This window comes from Semicossyphus pulcher, unplaced genomic scaffold (genome assembly GCF_022749685.1).
Source record: "Semicossyphus pulcher isolate SPU_LCO1_2020_fin unplaced genomic scaffold, fSemPul1.0.p SCAF_6, whole genome shotgun sequence".
NCBI lineage: Eukaryota > Metazoa > Chordata > Actinopteri > Labriformes > Labridae > Semicossyphus > Semicossyphus pulcher.
The window spans coordinates 6,973,549-6,998,295 of record NW_027211737.1 but is presented as its reverse complement, the minus strand read 5'-3'; the positions used below and the strand labels follow the sequence as shown (position 1 = coordinate 6,998,295).

Below are 24,747 nucleotides of genomic sequence, written 5' to 3'. Positions count from 1 at the left end.
GGTCGTAGATTCAAACCCGGACACTGTTGGAGGAGTTTATGAAAACAGAGTCAACACAGTAGCAGCAGCTAAAGCGCTAGAAGATAAAGGTGTCCGTAGGAATTAGACTCAGCTAACCTTTGTTTTGGTGGTGGAGCCCAAGGCCAGGTGTGTGTGTCTCTGTATGTGTGTGTGTTTCTATCAAAATGTATTTGTAGTGATGTTTTCATCAAACAAATGTTAGTCCCATGCCCCATAAGTGAGTGTAGTCGATGAGTGTTGTCATGTCAAAGTATTTTCAACGTTCCTTGAATTGACATGACAACAGAAACGTTCACTTAAAACGTTTCCGACATTGTGTATCTTCATGTAGTATGAAGTATGCATAGTTTTATTGTTGTTCAAGCTGCCAAAGTGATGCTTCTAAAAGTTTTTACTGACTCTGAAGACAAGAGATCTAAGTCAAAGTAAGTTTGACTTGAATACAATCCCCATAAAAATAAAAATAGAGCTCAGTCATAAAAATAGTGAAGTGTAGAAAAGAGCCAAGCATGAGCAGTGAGTGGTCACAGCCCAAACAGAACCGAAACATCTGCATCCAATGGACATTAAAGTTACAAATAACCACTCAAACTTCAAATAAAACCTCTTGTCCTTGGCTGATGTCCCTACACATCTTTGTTTTTCCCTCAACTATTCTGGAAAAGATAAACATCTTGGAAGTGATTTATTCCCTTGTTCTTCACTCAGTTCTTTATTTAATATCATCATAAACTCTTGAAGAGGGAAAAAAGATCCTGAAACAACAGCGTTTTTAAAAGATCTGATGCTGTGGCCCACACTGCCAGCACCCCTGGTCACATGTGGGTGTGTCAGGAAGAGTCTCAACAGAGTATCCCGACAACAGCGTGCTTCTATTGATAATTTTTTAAAATTGCGATAATCTCCATGTGGAGAGAAAAAGCAGGCAGAACGTAATGCTCTGTAAGCTCCCATCAGCTCCATCTGACAATGATTTAGCTTCTTATTAATCTCTATAAACAGACATCTGCATGCTAACAGCTAACAATCTGCTCTACATCAAAAATTCAACTTGAGGCAAATTCCCTTGATGCTGTGTCGCAAAGCCGTTCAGCTTTCAGATTTCCAGAATTCCTTGAATGCATCAGAAATGATCGATCCAACCTCCGTACAACAAAGGAGCATTCTAAGTTCGATAACGAGTAAAGAACAAGAAAAACTGTTTATTTTTCTGTAAACAACGCAGCACGCGGAAAAGGAAATCTTGGCAGGAAGTCGTATATCGCTAACCGCTCGATGTTCACTGTTGTCCCCAGAGGCTATATCGTCGTCAGACTATAGCCGATGAGACCAGACATTGATATATTTGTAACTAATACGTTGGCTGAAATGGCTCCATTCCATATTGGCGCCTTTTGTGTGCACGAGCAATCACTCCACACTATAGGATTAGGGAAGTGGGCTGGTTTTAAAGAGGGGGTATTATGCTGTTTCACATTTTAAGACGTATAATGTTACAATGTTGGATGTCCAGACTAAACGTGGGTGAAGTTTCAAATCTGTAGGTAAAAGTATGTTGGAGTAATCCCTCAGTCTGCAGGCTGCTGTGAACGCCAGGTTTCACACAGGTTTTTCTACAGCCTCAGCAGGCTTCGGAGAGCTGGCCAATCAGAAGAAAGTGGGCTTGTAGGGGCGGGGTTTCTTAAAGGGACAGAGCTAACTGAGTGGTTTTGACTGTAAATGATGCTAAGCTACTCCACAGGTATCACAGAGTGAAATATGAAGTTTGAAATTAGCGTAATACCCCCCCTCTAAGGTAAATCTGAGAAAAGTTTGAGATAGAGTATTGGATATCTGACTTTTAAAGACATCAATCAAACAGCAGCATCCTCTCAGCCTGAACCAAGAAAGCACTTCCACATCATGAGAACAGGAGTCAAAGGTAAAGAAAGAAAGGAATAAAGGAAAAGTGACATGAATGAGAATGAAGTGTTGGCATTTAAACATCTCTGTCTTTTACAGACCACTTCTGTTTCTGCTCTATCTCAGGAGGTTCTGAGAGAAACACAGGCAGAAAATCGAGTGTGGCTTTGTCTTGCAATGTCATTTTTTCCTGTGAAAATCACTCCATCCGTCTCTGGCAGCTGTCACCTTCTTTTAATCACGTTCTTCTCCTTCATGCAGGGAACTTTATTAATATCATAACAGCATCGGGGTAGGGGTGATTCTGTTATTGGTATGCTTCTGATACTGTTGTTTTTCAAAAGACCGTGACGAAGAGCAGCCAAGTTAGCAAACTCTATAACCCTTTACTTCTCATCTCTCCCGGAGCCCTGTTTGTGCTGGGATCAAACACACTTCAAGGACTTTATATCCCGTCGTTCCAGCCAAAGATATTAACATTGATCATCACAATTCACCACACCCCTGTCTAAATCGGTTAAAAGGCACATTACCAAGTATGCCAGCGGGTTATAATCCATCTCAAATAGGTGGGGCTTTTATTGATGGGAGATATTCAAACAGAGATTCAAGTTTGATGGAAGGGACTTAGCGTCACCTCTGCTGACAGGCTTCATTTCAAAAGCGGCTCATTAAAGTGACTCAGAGAAGAAGTCAAACTGGATGCGGTGGCATTTTTTGCTCAGCCGCTTTCATCTCAACAATGGCTACAATTCTCTGGCTGTTCGGCCTACACATCATGCTGCGGTGATTCATAGAAGGGGAGGAGGGGATACCCGTCAGGGCGTCTCCTGCTCGCTCTGTATTTAGTGTTGTTTACACGGCTAGAGGTCACATCTGAATGGCGTAGGTAACAGCTCATGCGACACCTGCCAGTAAGCACCTCAGGTCATGTTGACAGTTGTTAGCACTGATTTGTCTAATGAGAGTGTGAGAGCAAGTGTGATCATTGTCACATAGCTGAAAATGCCAGGCTCTGTGTGTGTGTGTGTACACAACGCTGAAGCTCAACCTCACATTGTACGATGTCTTTACTTGCATTAAAATTTGTATACGAGTGTGTGTGTGTGTGTGTGTGTGTGAGACTACATTTATCTCCAGCAATGCACTGCGTCAGAATCAGGATTATTTTTATGTAGGTGTTTAAAAAACAAGGAATTTGTTGGTATGTTGGTGCATAAGAGTAAACATAGTCAAAGAAATTGAAAAAAATACAAAGCGAGGACAAAATCAGTAAAATAGTAATACTGACAATAAAAACATGTAAACATGTCTTTTTAGGATGTCGGAGCTGCAAAGTTTTGTAAAGAAATGTGCAAAGCTTTGACCACAGATTTTAAAAAGTTCACAGTATTAAAGTTGTAATCTTGAAGATCTCAGTTTTGTTGTCTTTGGCGGCTCCTATGGTGATAAACCGTAATTGCAACAAGAAAATGAACAAGGACATTTTGAACTGTGGTTTTAAGTTTTGTTTTTATACTGCCCCCTCCTGGTCATTTTTAAGCACTGGCTTTGAGGATTTCACTCAGTACCAGTTTGGTGCGGCAGAGGACGGGCTGCTTTTGCAAGTACTATATTTTCGATTTCTTCTATGGTTTTGATTTCTTTGATGCAAATAAGATTCTTGGAGTTGATTATTGTGAAAGTAGTCATTTAATAGCAGGCACAGCTGTAAGCTAGCAGTGTGACTCATTTTTAGTTCAGAAGATTTGTGGCCTTACACTGTGTTTTATTGTTTTTATTGTTTTTTACTTTCAATAATTAAGTATGGAATTTGTGTTTTATTGCAGTTTTACAAAGTGTGAATTCTTCATTAATATATCAAAAAAAGTTACGCCTCGTGCTTTTTGGAGGACTCACAGCTGGTCGCTAACTGTCTCGCTTTGAATACCAGCAACTCAAACGCAAGGACAGTATACACACTTCCCAGATATCCAGACAGTGCTGCATGTGTGACGTCCACGGTTGGCTCCGGTTGTAACTCTTGATTTTCCTCGCTGATGGTCGCTTTCCTTTTTAGACTGTTTGCCTTCATCTGAGCGTCAAGTTTGTTTCTTTTTCTTTGGATTTTCACTTCTTGTTGAAGTTGTATCTGTAGTCATCCATCTTTTCTTTGTTTGTTCAGCCATAGTAGATTACTGTTTACTCGCAACACTTGCAGGGACCGGAAAAGCAGCCGCTTAGCTCCGCCTACCCTCTCTGGCAGACCAACCACTGCTGGCTGATGGAAAACGTGTCACTAACTGGGCGCTGCTCGTGATTTTTTTTACGTGAAAGTTACCACAGACAGCCAGTCTGTAATACTGCAAATGCAAAGGCTTTCATCAGTGGGCCATTGGCTCAATCACCATTGTGTTACCTCAGTCGGTGATAGATGGTGACTTAACAGACATTTATTTAAATGAAAGATTATCACTTTAAGTAGAAAATGACTTGTAGTTTTCAGAGACATCTTACCAGAGATGTGTGATATTGTAACACGGTACGTCTGATGTGGGGACTGTACATTAGTCTCATGTGTGTGTCTATGTGGAGGGGTTAGAGTCTGTGCGTAAGGTAAAAGAAGTAATGCAACTGAAAACAGATCAGCAGTCAAGATAAGAAGTATATTGAGGTATTTATAACAAAGCTTAATAAGAAACATTTCTAAACACTGCACTGGATAACCAAGTTAGCAAACTAATGTGTTTGCCTGAAGGGAGTCAGGATCTATCGTGTCCAGCTGTGGCCCAGCCGTTTGTTCCAAAATCTGACATATGAAGTCGATTCATCCCTGATTACTATCAAGAGGAAGTTTCTGTTTGCAGCTCTAACAAGAAAAGGATGGAGGACTGTGGAGAAGACTTGATGGGATGGAGGTGAAGGAGGATCACAAGTAAAGCAGCTATGTTTCTCTGCTTCCTCTCACTGCCCCGAGCCAACAGGTTGATGAAAACAAAACCCTTATAATACGTCCTTCTTAAAAGTGTGCGTCTCTTTTATTCCTCTTCAAATTAGTGATAAGTCGCAGGACAGTGATGGACAGTCCTCGTTGTGGTGCCCTGAATTGTATATGTTGTCTGTTACAAATGTTTATATAAAGAGCAGGAAAGGGGCTTTTAGGGTTTTCCGAACCCTAGAATTGGTATTGAAAAATATACTGCTTAGTGATTTCATGTCTTTAAATGCTTTTTAATCCACTTTGAAAGACCTAGAGAAAGAAATCCGTTGGAGTTGTTGCTGCTTAAACAGATATTTTTGGAATCATACGGCTCCTTGTTTCAACATTGTACTGTTGTCTGTTATTTTGTTTAGTTACTGTCTCTTTAAAACTACTTTCGTTGTTTGTTCTGTTGTCTGTCTTGACCAGCAGAATCTCAATAGGACTTATCTTTGTTTAATACATGTTGAATAAAATAGTGTCAAGTGCATGTTGATGAATATTTACTTTGTTGCCATGCGTTATATGGTTCTAAAGGTTTTCTTAAACCAGAAGGACGCTTTAAACTGCTCTTTTAGAAACACTGTACACATGATATTTAGAGAGAAATGCTGCCACCTGATGGCAACAGCTGACAACTGCAAGGCTAATCTGAGAGTTCAGGTTTGGGGTGATGAATGAAACCATTAGAGGGACCCAGGTGCTTCTAATTTACAAACAGAAAGACAAGCCAATCCAGGATCAGAGGTTTGTAGCTAATGGTCCGCATGAGGAGCCGAGCGCTGAGTCTACTGAATCATTGCTTTCAAAGAGACAGGATGAGAGGAAGAGCATTCCCATAGTCCCTCTTAGTTTTCATTGGAGGACGATGTCAGGCACAGTGAATGTAAAACATGTGAGGAGCTACCAAGTAATAAAGAAGGAGGTAACTTTAGCGCAGGCATGGCAAGCTGGTTTCACAGGCGATTAAAACATAAAGAATAAGAACAAAATACCAGCACAATAATTAAAATAATAAGTATGACAAGAGCCAGGGAGATGGTTTTGCATGATTTAACAAAATTGTTATATATATATATATATATATATATAAAAGTTATATTATGGAAGTTTATTACAATTTAGATCCTTTAAACTTTTGACGCAGCAATAGTAGTTTTTTGGATTTTTATAATGTATACGATATTACAGTAAAAAAACTCAACCTGCAGAGAGCAAATGAGATAAATAGATAATTACTGTCATATATAAAAGGAAGTATTTTTTGTATTTTTCATGTCATCATCATAAGGTGCCATTGCCAGAAGGAACTGTTTTGAAATCTCTTCCAGTTTGTGTTAAAGAATAGCTACATTTGGAGGTTTGTTTATACAAAACAGTGATCGAATTCACATTCTCCTTTGCACAACATCCATGTGTAGTAGGTTAACAGTTCCAGCACAACACACCCGTGTATGTATTGTTGTCCTGCAGCCACACAAGGTGTCAAAAAAATCTGTTATGAACAAACAGGGAGAGCTCTCCAGGTATCATTTATAGGGAGGGCAACATTTATTTTTTCTTCATAGACAGGTGTTCAAAGTATTTGAGCTTTTCTCTCAGACATTACTGTTGAGTCGACGTAGCCACCATGATGTCTCCCATTGGTTTGTTAACCCCTCTTATGAAGCCTCCAGTTTGGCCTGGTTTTTTTTGGCCGCCATGGTAAGGACTTGTCCGTCACAGAAAGCCACACCCTAAAGCCACGCTTCCCAACTGGTGGGTTGGGACCCAAAATGCTTGAGAAAAAAAAGGTCTGGCAAAAAGTCTATGCTGCGCTTTTATTTTGAAGGATATGGGTTTTCTATGACGTGCGTGCAGTCGTAGTGTAGTTTATTCACACCCTATGTATCCACTGTGTGGGTAATCCCAGCTACAGTTACATTTAGGCCCCATGTTCACATAGTGCCTTTTTCTGAGTGCCAGCAGCTTTTTTCAATTGTTCCCAATGAGGACAGAGCTTATGCGGCTGCATGTGGCCGCCTCAAGAAAAAGCGCTGCCCCCACTCTTGTATTTCAGAGAGCTCCGCCTTTTTGTTCGGCCGCTCCGAGAGCTTTGAGTTGAAAATCTCTGAACTTTTCAGAAAGGCGCTGGTGTCGTCACTGCCGCTTTTTTTCAGGCAACCAATCAGATGGAGTGCCACTTGTCACCCTGGTTACCACCAAACATGGAGAAGCAACTTGTTTTCTGTCTACCCAGAGCTGTACATATGACATACAGTATCACAATAGAGACCGAAAAGGCCATCCGTGGGAGCAGACCAGCCGGACACTACATGTTGCTGGCCCTACGCGTTGTAAGCTTGTTGTTAGCTCTGTAGTAAGTTAAACTTATTGTCATAGAAACAAAACCTGCGTACAGCGTTTTTTCTCTCACCGCACAAACGCTTCATCGCAGCACTTTTCTGTCAGAAAAAGGCGCTATGTGGACACGGGCCCTTACATTCTTGATGAGTCCGACAGTAGTGGCATTTACGTTGCAGTTTTTGAGTTTATTCTGTTCACAAAAAGCTGTTAATTGAATGATTTTTAAAGGGGAATATTTTCCTCTTATGTTTCGTGATGTTGACATACGGTGATGTTTCAGCCATCTCAGGTCCTAACTGCATCATTTTTCAATAAATTAATCTGAGTTGCGATTTGTCATTAAGGAGGTGGCGGTGGGTCTCGAGGCTAGACCAGTTGCGAACCACTGCCCTAAAGCACACCTGCTTTATCATGGATTTCACTCAAAAACCCATTTAAGTCTCCCCCTGCTGGCCGTTAGAAAGAATGCAGGCTCAAAGCGTATCTGTATTGGCTTCCCTTTTGAATCCAGATGCTACATTGAATTCTTAGAAATAGATTATGTGCTTAATAAAACAAGCTGTTTGTTTTCTTTTATATAAGAACTGACCTTTTACACAGTAGGGTTGATCTCCCGTCCAGGTCCCATCATGCAGACAGGTACGCTCGGTTGGACCGTACAGTGCGTGGCCTTCACTGCAGGTGAAGCTCAGAGCGTTCCCCTCCAGGTAATGTGTCCCATTTTTCTTCCCATTCCTTGGTGTGGGGAGCCAGCCACAAGACACCACTAACGCGAAAATAAGACATTCACAATTCAATATTCAAACAGTCATGTTGTCTTAACTATTAACTTTCTTTTATGATATGCAGATTTGTTTACTTTAAAAACAAATTATTTCACTTAATTAAGCTTTCCGGTGGCATTTTGCCAAAAGTATGAATTCATGACCAGACACAAACAGCTCTTACGGGTCCTGTATGTTGCATTTTCACTTTAGCATCGCCAGAAACATAACAGAAAAATATGGCACCATCATTTTGTCTATGGCTATGAAAGGCAGCTTTTATAAGGGCAGAGATAAATCTTGTTTCCCGTGGTACCTGGCTCCAGGGCTTTCATGAGGGCCCTGTGATTCTGGTAGGCCCTGAGCGTGGCGTTTCCCATCGCCAGGCTCCGAGTAGTAAGGGTATCATATTTACAGAACTCTGCTCCTTCTCCAGAGCACATCATCAACATGTCTGCCATCAGAGGGTCATCGGGTCTCTCAGGAAAGGACAAGGCAGGAACAAAAGCAGGGTCGTTGGTCGCTGGGAAATAGTAGGTTTCCAAAAGGTATTTTGAGTCATAAGTAAAAAGGGAAGACTTCTTTGAGATGTTCCCTACGGATGAAAAGCACAAAACACAAAGCTTTAGATGTTTGAGCCATTACATTGTGGGATACAATAAAAAAAATTACAGGTTTCAAACTGATTCTAAAGCAGATGATTTGAATGTCAGTAGAGGCAGTTTTGAAGTCAAAGATGTCCATGACCACATGAGAGACGCCTCGATTTTCTTTCACAACAAAAACATTCAGTTTCTGAAAGGTTCTGCCAAATATTCTTTAAGCAAAGCAGAAGTAGGTAAACATTGAAGGCTGTTATTTTAGGATTCATATTTCACTCTGTGATATCTGTGGAGTAACTTAGCATAATTCACAGTCACGTTTTTCTCACTCTGGTGCTCTGTGCAGGCCCTCAGACAGCTTCTCCCTGAAACCACTCAGTCAGCTCTGTCCCTTTAAGAAACCCCGCCCCTACAAGCTTGCTTTCTTCTGATTGGCCAGCTCTCCGAAGCCTTCTGAGGCTGAACTTTGTGATGTCACAAAGTGCAGCATATAGAAAAAAGCATGCTGCTGTGAAACCTGGCGTTCACAGCAGCATGCAGACTGAGCTGAGAAGCCTGGGGATTACTCCAACATACTTTAACCGAGAGATTTGAAACTTCACCCACGTTTAGTCTGGAGATCCAACACTGTAACATTATATACATGTCTTAACATGTGAAACAGCATAATACCCCCTCTTTAATAACGCATGCATAAAATGGTTAAATAGAAATACTGACAAATAGAGTTGTTAATATCGATAACAGTATAGGAAATGTCACCGATAATGCCTTGAATGTTGTTTTGGGTTAGCAAGTACACCAGTCAATTCACTGCTCAGTGACATCATTTATTAGCTCCACAAAATGGACAGTAGCCTGCACAGCAGAATTAAAAGTGTCATGGCTGCCACCAGAAACTACTGTTTTAGCGTTTAAGAGAAACACAGTGCGCTGCTAGCGGAGAGTGTAATATTAGTCAAAGCTTGAAAATGTCAGCTGGGATTTCCAGTCACACGTTTTAAGGATATTTTACTTTTTTAAATTTAAAGTTAAGACAGTTATGGGGCCCCGGTTTAGCTCAGCAGTTAAATCGCATGTCCCATATACAGAGGCTACATTCCTCCATGCGGCAGCCCCCGGGTTCTCACTCTCTCGGCCCTTTGCCCTGTGTCATCCCCACTCTCTCTCCCCCTATTTCCAACATTATCCACTGTCCTCTCTCTCTCAATAAAACTATAACTATTAAAAAAAATAAACAGAGAAAAGCAGTTTCATATTAAAAATCACGTTTGCTCCAATACTCAAGTTAGGAGATCCTCAAAGCTGAGCCGCTGCTAACACAAGCTCAGCCTGTTACTAGGTGCTCGGCACATTTTCAGGCTCAGATTCATCACACTAGTATCATGTGAGGGGACGGGTATCAGCCAATTAGGGCTGTCAACAAATATTTTAAATTCGAATATATAACCGAATTGTATTAAAAAACTGATATTCGGTTTTTAAAATTAATATTCAATGTGAAAAAAAATCACCATTACCGCGGCTGTCTTGCGGGCTGTTGCTTGTTCTCGTATGTCCTCGCGCGCGCTCTCTTGGTTACGGAGCATCTTTGAATGCATCACCATGTCACTGTATACGTTAATAATTAACTTTAGTCTAGCTGAAACGAGCTACTACAACAACCGTGTGCCGGGTGGCAATGATGGCGGAGAATTCAATGTAGGATTCATGAAGGAAAACATGCATCAGAACATCTCTTATAGCAACTGATTACAACGGCTTACAACACTTACGGGAACTTTTGCCACAGCAGCATTTGTTTGACCATTCTGACGGCTGGCTCAAACTACATATTTTCTACAACACAGCATCAAAAAATAAGAGAGTATTAGGCAGACTATAATTTGGAGAGCATAACTCAAAGAGATCAGAGCCGGACACACAGCATGCTGTCAAGTCAATCTATTAGTTCCCACAAGCTTAAAGTGAATGTTTGCTGCACCTAAACAGATGCAAATGGTTTCAGTCAAAAGTTCAAGCGCATCAAAGGACAGGGAGAAGTAGTGTAATTATGGCTGAGCATTATTAGCACACGGTCAAACCCCAACAGTTGTCCAGAGATGTTTTACTTGCGCTGTTTGGTCACAGCTGCACTAACAATAAACACCTGGTTCGCCTTGTGCACTATTAAAACATTTGTCAAATATGTTATTTATGGAGATAAAATGATTGGGAATTATGAGCAAGTCACAGAATCCCCAATAAGCTCTTGTCCTTCTAAAAAAGCAACATGGCTGTCAACACAAATCATGAAGAGAGGTATAAAAGTTTTGCTGCTTTAGAGTGAGAACTGATTACTTTGACTGATCGAGGTTCAACAGTCTTTACACTCACAGCCAGCTCCAAATGTGAAGATGTCCTCCGGCGTGACATTGGTAATGGAGAAGACCTCTCCTGCCTTGGTCAACAGGTCATCTGATGGGTCAGAGTTCATCAGACCGAGGAGACCCTTGGTTTGGTTGGTGAACTCTGTTGGAAGCAGCACGTTCACTGCCATGGTTCCTTCATGCACACGGACCTCCACACCAGCACCAGAGAGGAACATGACAGTCACATTCTGCAGACTGGGGGCGAACACAAACACTCCTGGAAAAGAGAGATCATGTTTGCTGTACTGTTAATACATTTTACCTTTGGTGATTGTATTGTATAAAAACATGTCTGACATTTACCTAAAGAGCAGCTCCAGTCTTGTTTTAAGACACATAAAATGCTCTGCTTGAAATAATAAATTGTGTCTGATATGTCTTTTCTGCAAAATATGTTTAATTAAAAAATCCTCTCCAATCTGCAGAGTCCCCGCCCACTTTGTACGAAAACAAAACACGTCTCTGCCATCGTTTAGCGGCAACTTGTTGAAACTTAGCGAGCTTGAAATGTAGTAATTAGCAGTAGTAACGTTAACGTTAGTAGTCAGTAGTGAGTTTGCAAAAATGACGATGACGGTCACAGCTGGCTCGTTCATCGCTGAAGTGGTTATCATAGATTCACATAATGATATGTATAGCGTCACCCCATCCATTAACGGGATTGGCTCCTTAAGTTTGTGACATCACAAACCTGCCAATCTGAAAACGTGTTGTTCAGCCTGTCCTTGGTGCACTGCAGTTTAAAAGCAGACAGGCCCAGCCTTGGAGATGACTGCTCATGTTGTCCCTGATATGTCTTGTAGCACATGAAGAAGATATGTGCTACATATCCCCCCCCCCCGACAAACACACACACCACACACATTTTTGTTTTGCTTCCTTTTTCTGTTTTTTCTCACCCTGTTTGTTTCTTTTCACTATGTTTCAAAAGTCGCCCCAAAAACTCAACTCGCATTTTCATCAATTCTGTTTCACAACTGCAGGTGAGCAATTTTAGGAGATGGATTTTCTCTAACAAGGCAGCATTTCTAAACGACTGAAAGTAACATGGTGCAGAAGGAAACTGGCACCACTTAAAAGCTTTTAAACCAATGGCATAGGTAGGTCAAGATTAGCCAGGAGTATCAATGCAATTTACAGGTGACCAAGATCATTAAGCCTTCCTGCAACAGGTAGGTTTACGTGACAGGTACAGAGAGTTCTGCTAATATATCTGGGTTGCCCACGTAGGTAAAGTCTATGTGTGGGAGAGACAGAAATACAGGATATTCAGCTCAAGAAGAGATGAATCAATTGTCCTCTTAACTTTAACCAGACAGAAAAATGCAAAAGATTAGGGGGTGACAAGGTGTTACTGACATCAGATGACACACTTCATGGTAAGAAGTTGGTCAAATTGAAGCCTCCTCTTACTGATAGAGTTAACATCTGCTGTGCAGCTGGACAGGAGTGTGTAAATCATCTCACCGTGCAGGTCCATCCATCTTTGCTCTGTGAAAGGAAGGACTTTTTGGTTCCTGAGCACCTGAAGGTGATCCTCTGCTAAACGCACCTCGATGACATCAGAGGCTTTTTCCTTCATAGCCACTGAAGACAGCCGTGTGGCTTTGGCCAGTGTACCTGGGTGGTCAATATTAACATCAAATTAATATAGCTATAGTAACATAAATACTATAGCTACAGCCATACAGTTTTTATGTTACTGTATTCTGAATTCAATGTTACCACAGCTTTAGTCTTTGCAACATCGAATTAATCCAGATGTTTGACTCCGCTGAACTAATGAGGAGAATATTAACGACATCTGGCCCTCTACAGTCATTTGAACCATGGTTGTTTTGTAATGGCTTGGAGGAAATTCTAAACAATGAAGCTAACATCTGTTCATAACATCTGTTACATCTTCACTACATCTGACCCCAGGCGATACAGAGCGAAAACAAGAGGGAACTAAGGAAATGTGCTGTCATTTCACAGCGCCAAGATCAGTGTAAAAGCCCCGGAGACAGTGTGAAAGATAAGAGCTAGCCTTAAATGGTTCTGAAAAGAAAAGTGCAGGCCAAAGAAGACAAAAATATTTACATGTCTAAATAAACTCGAGAGGCAGATAATCAATCTTGTGGCTGATGAAAAAACAAACAAATCAAAGCATAAAATACGTCTCTCTGGAGAAGAACTGGAACAAGTTGGAGCCAAACAAAGCTTTGAGCTGAAAGAGAAAGATACAGCAGAAGCATGGCGATGAAAGGAAGGATACAGACGGGGCTCTCACATCAAACGTGGACTCACCGTTCTTGAGTTTCACCTGTTCTGTCCGGGCCTGAACACTCAGCTCTCTGTTTGTTGCAGACACAAGGTAAAACTCTCCTTTGCCATTGAAAGTGTAGCTGAGGCCATCGAACGTCATGAAATGTGGATCCCCGAGGACAACACCTGCAAGACGTCGAGAAACAAAACGCTGATGCGTTTACATCAAAGTCACATTTTGGCTTGTATTTGGAACAGTTCTCATTCATCTACACATTGCTGTTTTATCAGTATGTGGCTTGTTGTTGTGTATATAATCTCAGGAGAGCAGGCAGTGAGGTGTATGATCTAATATATTTCCACATCTTAACTCTCAGCAGCAGTCTGTAATTCATTTACTTCTCCTGCAAACTGCTTTGATATTACCTGCTCCTTGAATGTCCCTTTGCGGAGGAGAGTATGTGTATGCAATCACACAGAGGCTTATAGAAAGATTAACAAACACACATATAAAAACAAAGTAGTTTCTTTTCCTTGGGTCAGTTTTTCCCCAAATTTCGCCACAAAAACAGGAAGCAACACTCCATATTCTCTAATCCATAACTGTGCGTTGATACTATGAGTGACTCTAATTTATGATTAATTGTTTGCATGCTTTGATATATGCTTGAGCATGTTAGGGCATGTTAATGCATAAAAGGTGTCGATTAATACACCTGATTTGTCTCACCAGCTCTTGGGGGCTGGTAGTTGCGACATCCGCTAGATGGTCGATGTTTGAAGTAGATGTGGCAGTGGTCGGACCACAGGCAGCAGTAGTAAAAAGTCATGACATCATAAAGCCAGTGGGAGTACCCCGGCACTCTCGGTGGCACCCTGTATGGAGGTGAGCCCCAGCTGTGAGCCCTGTCTGGGGTGCTGCCACCGATGGAGTCTCCAGTCAGAACCAGAGCGCCTGTGCTGTCATAGCAGCACTGCTGCCCCGAGCCATGACTAGCACTGGAATGATGAGAAATCCAGTCATGCCGCTTTTTTCACTTTAAAAAAGGTAAAAACTGAATCAATCCTGTTCTCACTCCTACCTGGCCTGAATCGCTCTGACGCAGTGGACACTACCTGGGTGATAAGTGCACACACTGCCCCTGTCAATGTCACAACTAGAGTCAGTCTGAAATAACAAAGAGCATAACATTTGTCTCAGTTAAATAATAAATGTGATGTTATATGATTTCACAATACTTGCATCTAATATTAAGAATCAATACTTATTGATCAGCCTTAAATTGTGTTGACTTTCAGAGTTTTGCAACTTGTGCATCACAGGTAGGTGGAGAAGTAGGGTAATTTTGTAGTAGACAGAGTTGCCCCCTGCTGGTCAGGAGACAGAATGCAGGTTTAAACACTACTTCTGTAAAGTCCAGATCAAAGGAATATGTTCTGTTAATTAATCCTGACAGTCTTTGCTTCCTTATCATTAAAAGATACCGTTAGTACTGTTTGCACTAAGCAACTAAGGCCGGGCTAAGATAGCAGGAGTTTTAAAATCCTAACTATTTTAAAGTCAGGTCGCCTCACACACACAAGGAAAAAAACGTTCTTAACGTTCACATACTAATTCATCTCTAATGTCAAACATGCTCACACTACATGATATGAAAATAACCAAAGTCCTCTTGCTTTGACTTATCGTACTTGAAACTCAGACTAATCATAGTCACTGGTCACAATCTGGGTGTGACATGGGTGAATTATTTCTGGGTCATTCTGTGATTTACTTGCAACATTTGGTATAGACGTTTGACATTAAAAGCAAAATAATTTAATTGATTTATCTGGTTGTTATTATTATAAATAATATAAGCATCAGAGACTTATTTGCATATTACAATGTCTTTATTTGTGATCTAAGCACAGCTTTGGAGAGAGGGCTTTTAAACATTATTGGAACTGGAAATAGTTTCTGTTTGGTAACAGGAAGTTTGTATAACCTGCGCGATGCAATCTTAAATAAGCATCTTAACTTTGCTTTCATATTTTTTCTCTAAAGCTGGGTACACACTACAAGATAATCGGGCCAATTTTGAAAGTCCAGATTTTTGGGTGGTTCTAAAGATGATCTCTCCAGATATTCCTGTGGTGTGAGGGATGTTAAGAGAGAGCCATTGCGATTTCAAATCGTAAATATTATGTTCAATATTTCCGATCCATTATCCTGTTGTGTGGGGGTAACCCCGATGACAGCCGAGCATGCAGTCTGTGGACTGTCACGTGGAACGAAACAATGGCCAATTGATAAGCAAGCTGACCGAAGGAGGAAGCACAACAACCGCAGCAAACAAGGAGCATAAAGTAACATGTACAGCCAATGTTCACGCTGTCTCCACCGCTTCATCCACAGTTTGTTCTTTTTTCTGCCTGAATTTTCAGTAAAAAGTCCAAAAACACCAATTCTTCCTGCCCGTCGTCCACCATGTTTGTTTACTCTAAAGTCTGGTTTGAACACAAAAGGAGGAACAAAACTATTAAATGTATGATTCTATATCGTCATGTGTGGGCTCTCTCACATTTTCAACATCTGTTAAGATTTGAAAAATCTTCAAGTGTGGTCCAGGCATAACAGAGGTCTCATAAAATTGTTCTTGTTTCTTTTAGTGTGTGGTCACTTTCACTTGTTTATGCTAATGCTTACTGCTCCTTGATCTGTTCCGCTGTCATCAGAATATTTGTTGAATTGCAGAAGCAGATTGTTACTAATGACCTCCTGAAGAAGCCTTAGTTTAACAACAGATGACGTCATAATTTGAATATTCAAACATCAATCAGCTACTTATTTAGACAGGATTATGTCTTTAATAAAGCTGGTGAAGGTTCTCTGATTTTACGTTTTCAATTTAGCTAAGAAAAGCTAATTTTGTTGTTACTATATACACTTATTATATTGACACTTAACCTGTAATTACTGCTATAGCTACAATTCTACTATGACTACTACTTTACCTCAAAAATGAAACGAACAAATAATGAGCCAAATATTTATTACATAATAATGACAAATGTTTGAAGTGCACTCACCTGAAACCTGCCTGTGTCCGCTCGGGCCTGAGCCAGAGTGCAAGGACAGTCGATGAGCTCATCCAGGAAGTTGGGCAGCTTCTTCTCCATGATGTCCCACTGCAGGCACTTGTTCCGGGCCCATGCTGCCGAGTCATCTCTAAAAGCCTGCTCCAGGTGCCAGGCTAACACATGACCTCCACTCCAGAGACCTTGCACATCCCTGCATACAAACAAGTTTTAGATTATTGAAGGAACTTTGCAAGATTTTCTAAAATATGAAGTCAAAATCAACGTTCAAAGTAGTTATATTTGCTTATTTCAGTTAATTAAAGTATCCAATTTATATTTTTGCAACGTAGAAAAATGGCATTTGAAAAGCTAAAAAGAGCAAATGTTTGCTACATCAAATATCAAATAGTTGATGTACAGTTTTAGATGCCTGATGTCTTACAAACACTGCCAACACTGAACTGTCAAATCAGTGTGACAGCCAAACTTTACATACAGCTCATGCAACAGGTTTCTGTCGAGAAACAGATCCCACTTCCCTATTAACTGTGGAAAAGTTATAATTGAATCCGTCCTAGATTATGGTGATACACTCTACAGACATGCTGTTTATCACTCTGCTCTTAGATTCATTACTGGGGATCCCTACAACACTCATCATTGTATCCTGTATAACAAAGATGGCTGGTCTTCTCCTACACAGAGGCGTGATAAGCACTTTGTTTTTATCTATAAATCCCTTATTGGACATTCACAGCCTGACATATCGTCCATGCTGAACTGGAATACTGGAACCTGCAAAACTCACTGTACTGACTGTCTCATGCTTCAAGTCCCTCGCGTTTACTCTGAACTTGGAAAATCCGCCTTTACTTTTTGTGTTCCAAACCTGTGGAATTACTTACAACACACTCTCAGGTTTGACACTCTAATTTCTCTCGGACAAATGAAGGCGACGGTCAAGTCACTTCACCTCAGCTTACAATTATTTTTGGTCGTTTTAATAGTGTCATTTTCTGTATCTCGACATCATTGCAAATGGGGTAAACCTCAATGATTTTTGAGGCTTTAATAAAGGTTTGAATTAATAGATACCTCGCTCCATCTGACTTAGAACTTGCAGTGATGCGGACATTCCCCAGCTCCCAGTCGGAGTAGTCCTGTGAGGGCTCTGGGATGAAGCTGAAGACACCAGTGTTGGGCTGATTCCTGCCGAGAGAGTACAGATAGCTCAGCTCGGCCGGCAGAGACGACGATCCTTTTTCTCTTGCCTCTGTGCTCCAGCTGGACTCTTCGTAACCCCATAGCTCTATGTTGACCTTCTCTGCTGCAATTAAAGAGCTGTTCCACGTCATTTTAAGCCGTCCGCGTGTGCTCTGCGTGCCGTAGTACTGCCACTGTGTTGCATTCAGCAGGGTGACTTCAAAGGCAGGGTCTGCTTTACTGGGGTGGACTAATACATTAAAAACAGAAAATATTATGTAGGCACTTGTGAATCACAGGTAGGTGGAGAAGTATGGTAATTGACTAGTAGACAGAGTTTCCAACAACTGGCCAGAAGACAGAATGCAGGTTTGAAACATTACTTATATAAAGTCTAGATTATCAATCATTAATTTCATATTTTCTATTTGGCATGAATATATCTTAAAAATACCACCTGGAAAGCTATAACTGAAATACTCAATTCACAACAGGTATTCTTTAAAATAACATTTAAATCATCACTCATCAGTGCAGTGTATAATGGATTCTAAACAATGGATATTACAAGATTGGTTCACAGATTTGCAGATGGAAAATAATTTGTATATTTCAGCAACATACCTGACAAGTACTCTCCGGATCTGTCAAAATGTAGTCCATCTGTTGAGACAGCAAATGGAATCCAACCTGTCTCATACAACAAAGGGGTGATACAGTAGCCATGGCCTTCAGCATCAATACAGCCCTCACGGACAATTTCCCCTTTGAAACTGCAGGAAAAACAGACAAGTTTTATATTTTAGATTAACTTAATATTGTTGTGGTTATTATCTATAATTGCTGTTAGATTTCTTTCTTCTAGTGTTAGGGTTATTTTGACTGTGTATTTATTGTCTCTTGTGCTGTATTCACTTTGATAACCTGATTCTGTAATGCCACAGTTTCCCAGTTTGGGATCAATAAAGTCAATCTATTCATCCATCTATCTAAACTTTATGTTTTTTTTGGTCAGCAATAAAACTTGCAACCACGATGAAATAAGTCCCGACTGATATGTCTTGTGCTTGATCTCTTTATAAGAGTGTTAGTTAAGAATTACTTTAAACAAAGGCACTGTGTGTGCTAATGGACCCAAACCTGCAGAGCAGTCGCCCACCAGGCTGAAGGTCCAAACTGAGGATCCTGAGAGCTCTTCCACCCAGCATGGAGCTGGAGTGAGGCATCACCTGCAAACAGGACTGGCTGTAGTCTGCACAGCAGTTCAGCAACGACACACAGGTTGTGTGGCAGGAGCACTCTTCCAGTATGTATCCACACTTTCCCCTGCATGTCATGCCTTGGAATAAAAAAACAAACACAAATAAAAACTATTTATTTTGCAACTGGAGCATGTTGTTCTTAAAATAATAAAAGTTTAACAATACAATACTGTTTAAAAAGTGACTTACCAGCTGTTTTAGATGAGCTTATAAGAAAAAATCCACATAGAAAAAAGAGCTCTCTCAAGTGTGCTCTCATGTTTATGGGAGAAAACTAAATAACACTGCGAACACTCGGCTGCCCGACACAATGCTTGGTTAAAACTGTGACTTTGAATCGTCAAGCGAGTGTATCAGAGGTCACCCGAAAAGCTAACCTGGGTTAACTAAGAGTTTAAATGGTAATTATGAAGTTATGAATTAACAGACGTTAATTTATCGGAGGTCGGTAGGTTAAAGTGTTTTTTCTCTTTAGGTTTAACTTCGTAACACACATAATATATACTTACTTAGCAAAACAAAAATTGTCACCTTTTTTATGTCTAGCTAAATCGGTTTAGCTTGGATTTCCACCTAACTGTTTACGCCTGATTATTCATGTGTTGATCTAACATACTCTCGCGAGAAATTGCGGTAACATAGAGTTGGGCGCATGCGCATATGCTTTCACTCGCATCTTCCTTCAAACTGATTCAGAATGAATCAATAGGAGGGGGTTGTTGAAGAAAATAAAATAACTGTCCCCCTGTTTATTTCGCTCTGGATCAACACCGCATCGTCTACCGCGACAAGAACCAGAATGGAGGAAAAGTAGGGGAACAAATGACGTTTTTCTTCGTCAACTAACAAGTAAAATAGCTGGCTAACGTTAGCTCCTGGCTAATATAACCAGCAGCATTATTAGCTGTTAATGTTGAAAGATATCAGGTCTCAGGGCAGCACTAATAGGGAAATGTATTTTCTCTACACTATTATCGCGTCTTTGGTTTCTTTTTTCATTTTGAAATGGTTGAAAAGGAGGAGGTATTGCGCCGACCTGAAAAGACTGGATGGCAAAACAATTCTTATTACAGGTAAATAAACATGTAAGCAATGTTTATTGCAGTGCATATCAACTTTCAGTAACCTCGTTTGTTAGTGGACCTTGTTGCATGTTTAAAGATCAGTGTGGTTTGAAATAAAATAATACTGCTATCCTTTTCAGGTTATTATCTTTAGGTGGGCACTAATACTATTTTTGTATTTGCAGGTGGAAATTCTGGAATTGGTAAGGAGACAGCTGTCGCATTGGCATTGAGAGGCGCCCGTGTCATCATTGCTTGCAGAGATGTGGACAAGGCGGAGAAGGCTGTGAGAGAGATCAAGTTTAAGAGTCACAGCCTTAACGTCCTTCACATGGAGCTGGATCTGGCCAACCTGCGCTCTGTAAGGGAATTCTGTAAGAGCTTCCTCCAGAGAGAGAAGAGGCTGGATATCCTGATCAATAATGCAGGTGAGGGTGTCAACCACACAAAGGTCTTTTCATACATGAAAACTTAATTGCAGGAAGAAAGTAGTGAGGATTTTTTTTTAGTTTAACAAGATAACCTAAACCTTTGATTGGCTTGATCTAAGTTTTTACTTCCTCCACCTTTTAGTTTTAACCACTTTCTTCCCCCTGTGTGATGTGTCTTCAGGCATGCCCAGTGTCCTCGACTGGACGGACGACGGCTTCAGCATGTGTTTTGGCGTCAACCACTTGGGCCACTTCCTTCTGACTAATCTGCTTCTGCCTCGCCTGAGAGAATGTGCCCCCAGCCGGGTGGTTACTCTCACATGCTCCACCTACAAATACCAAAAACTGGACTTCCAGGACCTCAACTACAACCTGCTGCCCTTCTTCACTTTCTGCCGCAGCAAGCTCGCCAACATCTACTTTAGTCAGGAGCTGGCCCGCATCACTGAAGGGAAAGGTGTGACCTCATACGCTGTGCATCCTGGTAGGAATCATTATTTTTTATAAGAACCAGCACTTTGATCTAAAGTTGAATTACTAGAAATTGGGTCTGCTTCTGTGAATGTTGTCTTTATTATACACATTTTGTATCATTATTAGGTTAAGAGTATGTCCGCTTTCTGCAGTTCAGTCCTGGAGTAAAAGGGTCAAAATATTACCTTAAGGGTCACAGCCTCAAGGTAATATTTTAGTTCAGGTTTTTTGAAGTGGGATTGTATGGGGCACTTATCAATAGTAAATGTTCTATGTACCGCCCCTGTTTGGAGAAGCAGTTCAGAGTACCAACAAGTAAGCTAAGCTGTGTTCACCTGTAAACAGGGTTTGGATCAAAATATACTTACAGCCACTACAAAAAAAAATCTATAATTGCAATATTTTGAATATTTTCACAGCTTCACTTTGTTGTCAGACAGCCCTTTCCTTTGGCACGATGCTTTAACCACACAACAGTTCTGTATCTGTAAATATACAGCGCAGTATCAATCAGGTCAGTGGCGAGGGGACAAAAAAATTACAAGCTCAGTGAGAAAAGAAAGTGACGACGGAATGCTGAAAAGACGTTCCCAGAGACAACAGGATATGTCTATCCGTCTTTTATGGTGAAATTCTTCAGGAAAAAGATCACTGCAAACACAGAGCTGTCTTTGTGCTGCGTGTGGAGTGTTGGTATTTATAATCAGGTCATAAAATCACTACTGATGAGTGCCTCATACAACCCCACTTCAAAAAAGTCAGAATTTTCCCTTTAAACATCAATAAAAAATGATATTTTATTCAATAAATGAGCCAGAAACAGACATTCCTATCTGGTTATCCATCCATCTATCTATTATCTATACCGCTAATCCTGCTCAGGGTCGCAGTGGGCTGGAGCCAATCCCAGTTGTCATTGGGCGAGAGGCGGGGTACACCCTGGACTGATCGCCAGTCAATCAACAGGGCAGACACACAGAGACAGACAACCCTTCATGCTCACACCCACAGGCAATTTAGAGTCACCAATTAACAAGCATGTGTTTGGACTCTGGGAGGAAGCCAGAGTACGCAGAGAGATCCCAGGCATGCACAGGGAACACATACAAACTGCACACAGAAAGGCCCCCTACATCTGACCCAGGACTCGAACTAAGACGATAAGTTATATTATGTAAATGTATCCACTCCACTTTTCAGGACATCACTATCGTTAAATCAAGATTTAAAATGACTGTTGCCGAACTAGACAATTGTAACATTGGCCACCCTTATCATGCAGTGTGTATATTCCTGACACTATTTATCCTAATGTCTCCTCACATGTTGCTCCAGGTTTTGTGCAAAGTGGCTGGACGTGCCACTACTCCATCCTGTTCCGGATGCTGATGCAGGTGATCATGTGGATGTTTTTCGTGCCGTGCGAGATCGGAGCTCAGACTGTCATCTACTGTGCTGTGTCAGATGAAGCTGTAAAACACAGCGGGGGTTACTTTATCGACTGCCGACCTGCGACTCTGCGTCCTTTCGCGAGAGACGCAGGTGTGGCAAAAAAACTGTGGGAGGCCAGTGAGAGACTTGTGAAACTGGCCTGATGATGCTCTGTCTTTATTTTGAGTGTTTTTTTACATGTTTTCCATGAACATTTCTGTTACTTTACAATGAAGTTGTAAAGATTTTCTTGTACTTTTATCTGCTTGTGTGTTTCAAGAAGAAATGTTTCCTTCACACTAACACAAGCTTTATTTGTGGATTTAGATTTAGAAATAAAACACTTACTTTACATTGATTTTCATTGTTCTAGGGGAAAATGTCATTTGATCAAATTACTTAGGTTGTCTAACACGACTTGACAAAGAGATAATTATCATGTTACAAAAAGAGTCGAAGACATTCTCTTTTTTTTACTTGAAACGTTTCATCTGAAAAGTTTGTGAAAAATCTTTAAATAAACAAATACAACCATCTGCTAGTAAACATGATAAATGGAAAAGTAGAAGCAAAAATACTTACAAAGAGGATATGAGGGAAAAGAGATTTGAAGGAAGTTGGACCTCTCGTCTGTTTAACCTGCTATTCATTAATCGTCCACCAGAGAGCAGACTGTTAGTGTGTCGTCTCTGCGTCTCTGTCACTTTAACAGAAAGGGACAAGGTGGGTCGGTGTCAGGTTTCATCGTTCACCATGTTTATTTCTGACTTTTGCAACACTTAATGATCTTAATAAACATCATGTCTTTTATGAATGAAGAAGCCAACATGTTTTTCTATAAGACGTTCTCCAAAGAATATCAGAGCATAATGTCCGGCTTATCTTGAGCATTTGATCGCATTCAGAAATTCTTGGAATTCTCAACAATATGTTTTTGTTAACTTAATTCATGTTTCACTTTGAACGCTGAAACCTAAAGTTAGACTATTTGTTATCCTTAAAAGAATGCAGAGACACTAAAACAAGATTTATTTATTGTTTTAAACCATAAATGTGATCATTTGTTATTTTGTTTTGCAGTTGTTAATGCTATGATTAATATTAATCTAATGCATGAGAGCATAAACTCAAATCCTCCTGTCACCCTGAACAGGAAAATAAAGGTTTCGTGAGAGAGTAACGGAATAAATGGATAAATGAGAAATGCTACACCCGGCCAAGGGGAGACCGGAGCGCAACATAAAGGTGACCCCCTCCTTTTCCTCACTCCCAAGGAAGACCAGTCAAACGAATAGGCAGTCTACAATCCAATCCAATCCATTTTATTTATAAAGCACAATTTTAAATAAACGCAAAGGTTTCCAAAGTGCTGTACAGTAAAATAAATACAATAAAACATAATAAAAGTCAGAATACTAAAAATAAAAGAACATAAAACATAATAAATTACTAGACTGTTCACCTCAGATAAAATATCTGTGCACATAAAATCAACAACCTATGTGGTGTTAAAGGCCTGAGAAAAGAGGTGCGTTTTAAGAAGATCTTTGATTTATTTAATCAGACACAAAACAACAAACAGAACCTCTTACCTAAAACCAAATTATCTTACTTCAATAAAGAAAACAGAAGAAAAAAGAGGGATCAAAAGAAGCGGCTACTCTCCCCTACCACTACCAGGACTGCTCTTCAGATTTTGAATATATATTTACAAGTTTGATAGACTCACTGACGCTATCATCCACTTCTCTCAAAGACGCTGCAACACTACAATCAGGTTGGGAGTGAAGGAAGAAGGCGGGGCGAAGTCTACTTCTGCAGCTCGAACATCAGGCCCGATCAGCTTTTGTCCAATCACCATCAAGCAATCTGCAACACAGCAAAGAGAGAAAAAACACACACACAGAGAGAGCTACCAGCACCCACCCCAGACAAGGAGCCAGAGCCACATCATTACACTCATCAACAATACAACAGGTGGACTCGTAACATGACTCAGTCATCACAGTAAATACATGTGAACATGAGAGGGGAACATGTCAGACAGGTGGAATGAGGGTAGAATTAAAATGGACCATGTTCCTACACGATGGGCTGACAGACTGTCATCAGGAGAAATGTGCTGCACGTACAGAAACAAAGCCAGCACAAACATATTGGTTTATACAGCTGAATGAATGATTCCTTTAATTACGTATCAGCTCAGTATGATCTGGAAGACTGTTTGATGATTTTTTATTATCATTAATTAACCAAACTGATTTCCTCTCACTAATGTTTGCGACACAAAAGTTCAATAATGCATTCTGCACACGTTTTATTCATGTAAAGTTCATGTACACACATTCAGTTACATTTGTGTGAGGACAATTCCACCAACGTTTTTCCACTGACTGCCTTTAACTTGTTGTGAACATCCATCCATGATCATTATCCTGTCCAGGGTCTCTGGGTGGTCTGGAGCCGATCCCAGCGGGGTACACCCTGGACAGGTCGCCAGTCAATCACAGGGCTGACACAGAGAGAGAGACAGATAACCATTCAAGCTCACATGCAATTTTAAGAGA

The 24,747-nt window shown here is 40.6% G+C and overlaps 2 protein-coding genes across 2 annotated transcripts in view; one reads left to right on the top strand and one right to left on the bottom strand.

Moving 5' to 3' along the window:
- Window positions 1–19,039, bottom strand: part of susd2 (sushi domain containing 2) — a 29,594-nt gene extending 10,555 nt beyond the window's left edge. The window contains exons 1-12 of the mRNA XM_069682396.1: window positions 18,970–19,039; window positions 18,659–18,857; window positions 18,143–18,291; window positions 17,411–17,768; window positions 16,325–16,526; window positions 14,335–14,420; window positions 13,983–14,251; window positions 13,295–13,438; window positions 12,473–12,625; window positions 10,971–11,222; window positions 8,309–8,587; window positions 7,818–7,994 (exon numbers count right to left, since the gene is read on the bottom strand). Of these exons, the coding sequence (XP_069538497.1) occupies window positions 7,818–7,994; window positions 8,309–8,587; window positions 10,971–11,222; window positions 12,473–12,625; window positions 13,295–13,438; window positions 13,983–14,251; window positions 14,335–14,420; window positions 16,325–16,526; window positions 17,411–17,768; window positions 18,143–18,291; window positions 18,659–18,857; window positions 18,970–19,039 (2,338 nt within the window). The remainder of the gene's footprint in view (window positions 1–7,817; window positions 7,995–8,308; window positions 8,588–10,970; window positions 11,223–12,472; window positions 12,626–13,294; window positions 13,439–13,982; window positions 14,252–14,334; window positions 14,421–16,324; window positions 16,527–17,410; window positions 17,769–18,142; window positions 18,292–18,658; window positions 18,858–18,969) is intronic.
- A 447-nt stretch (window positions 19,040–19,486) lies between these two features.
- Window positions 19,487–22,949, top strand: LOC138610137 (retinol dehydrogenase 14). Its single transcript, XM_069682840.1, has 4 exons — window positions 19,487–19,853; window positions 20,030–20,272; window positions 20,457–20,759; window positions 22,085–22,949. Exons 1-4 carry the CDS (start codon window positions 19,691–19,693, stop codon window positions 22,342–22,344), a joined length of 969 nt encoding a protein of 322 aa, XP_069538941.1. The 5' UTR covers window positions 19,487–19,690; the 3' UTR covers window positions 22,345–22,949.
- The last annotated feature ends 1,798 nt before the right edge of the window (window positions 22,950–24,747 follow it).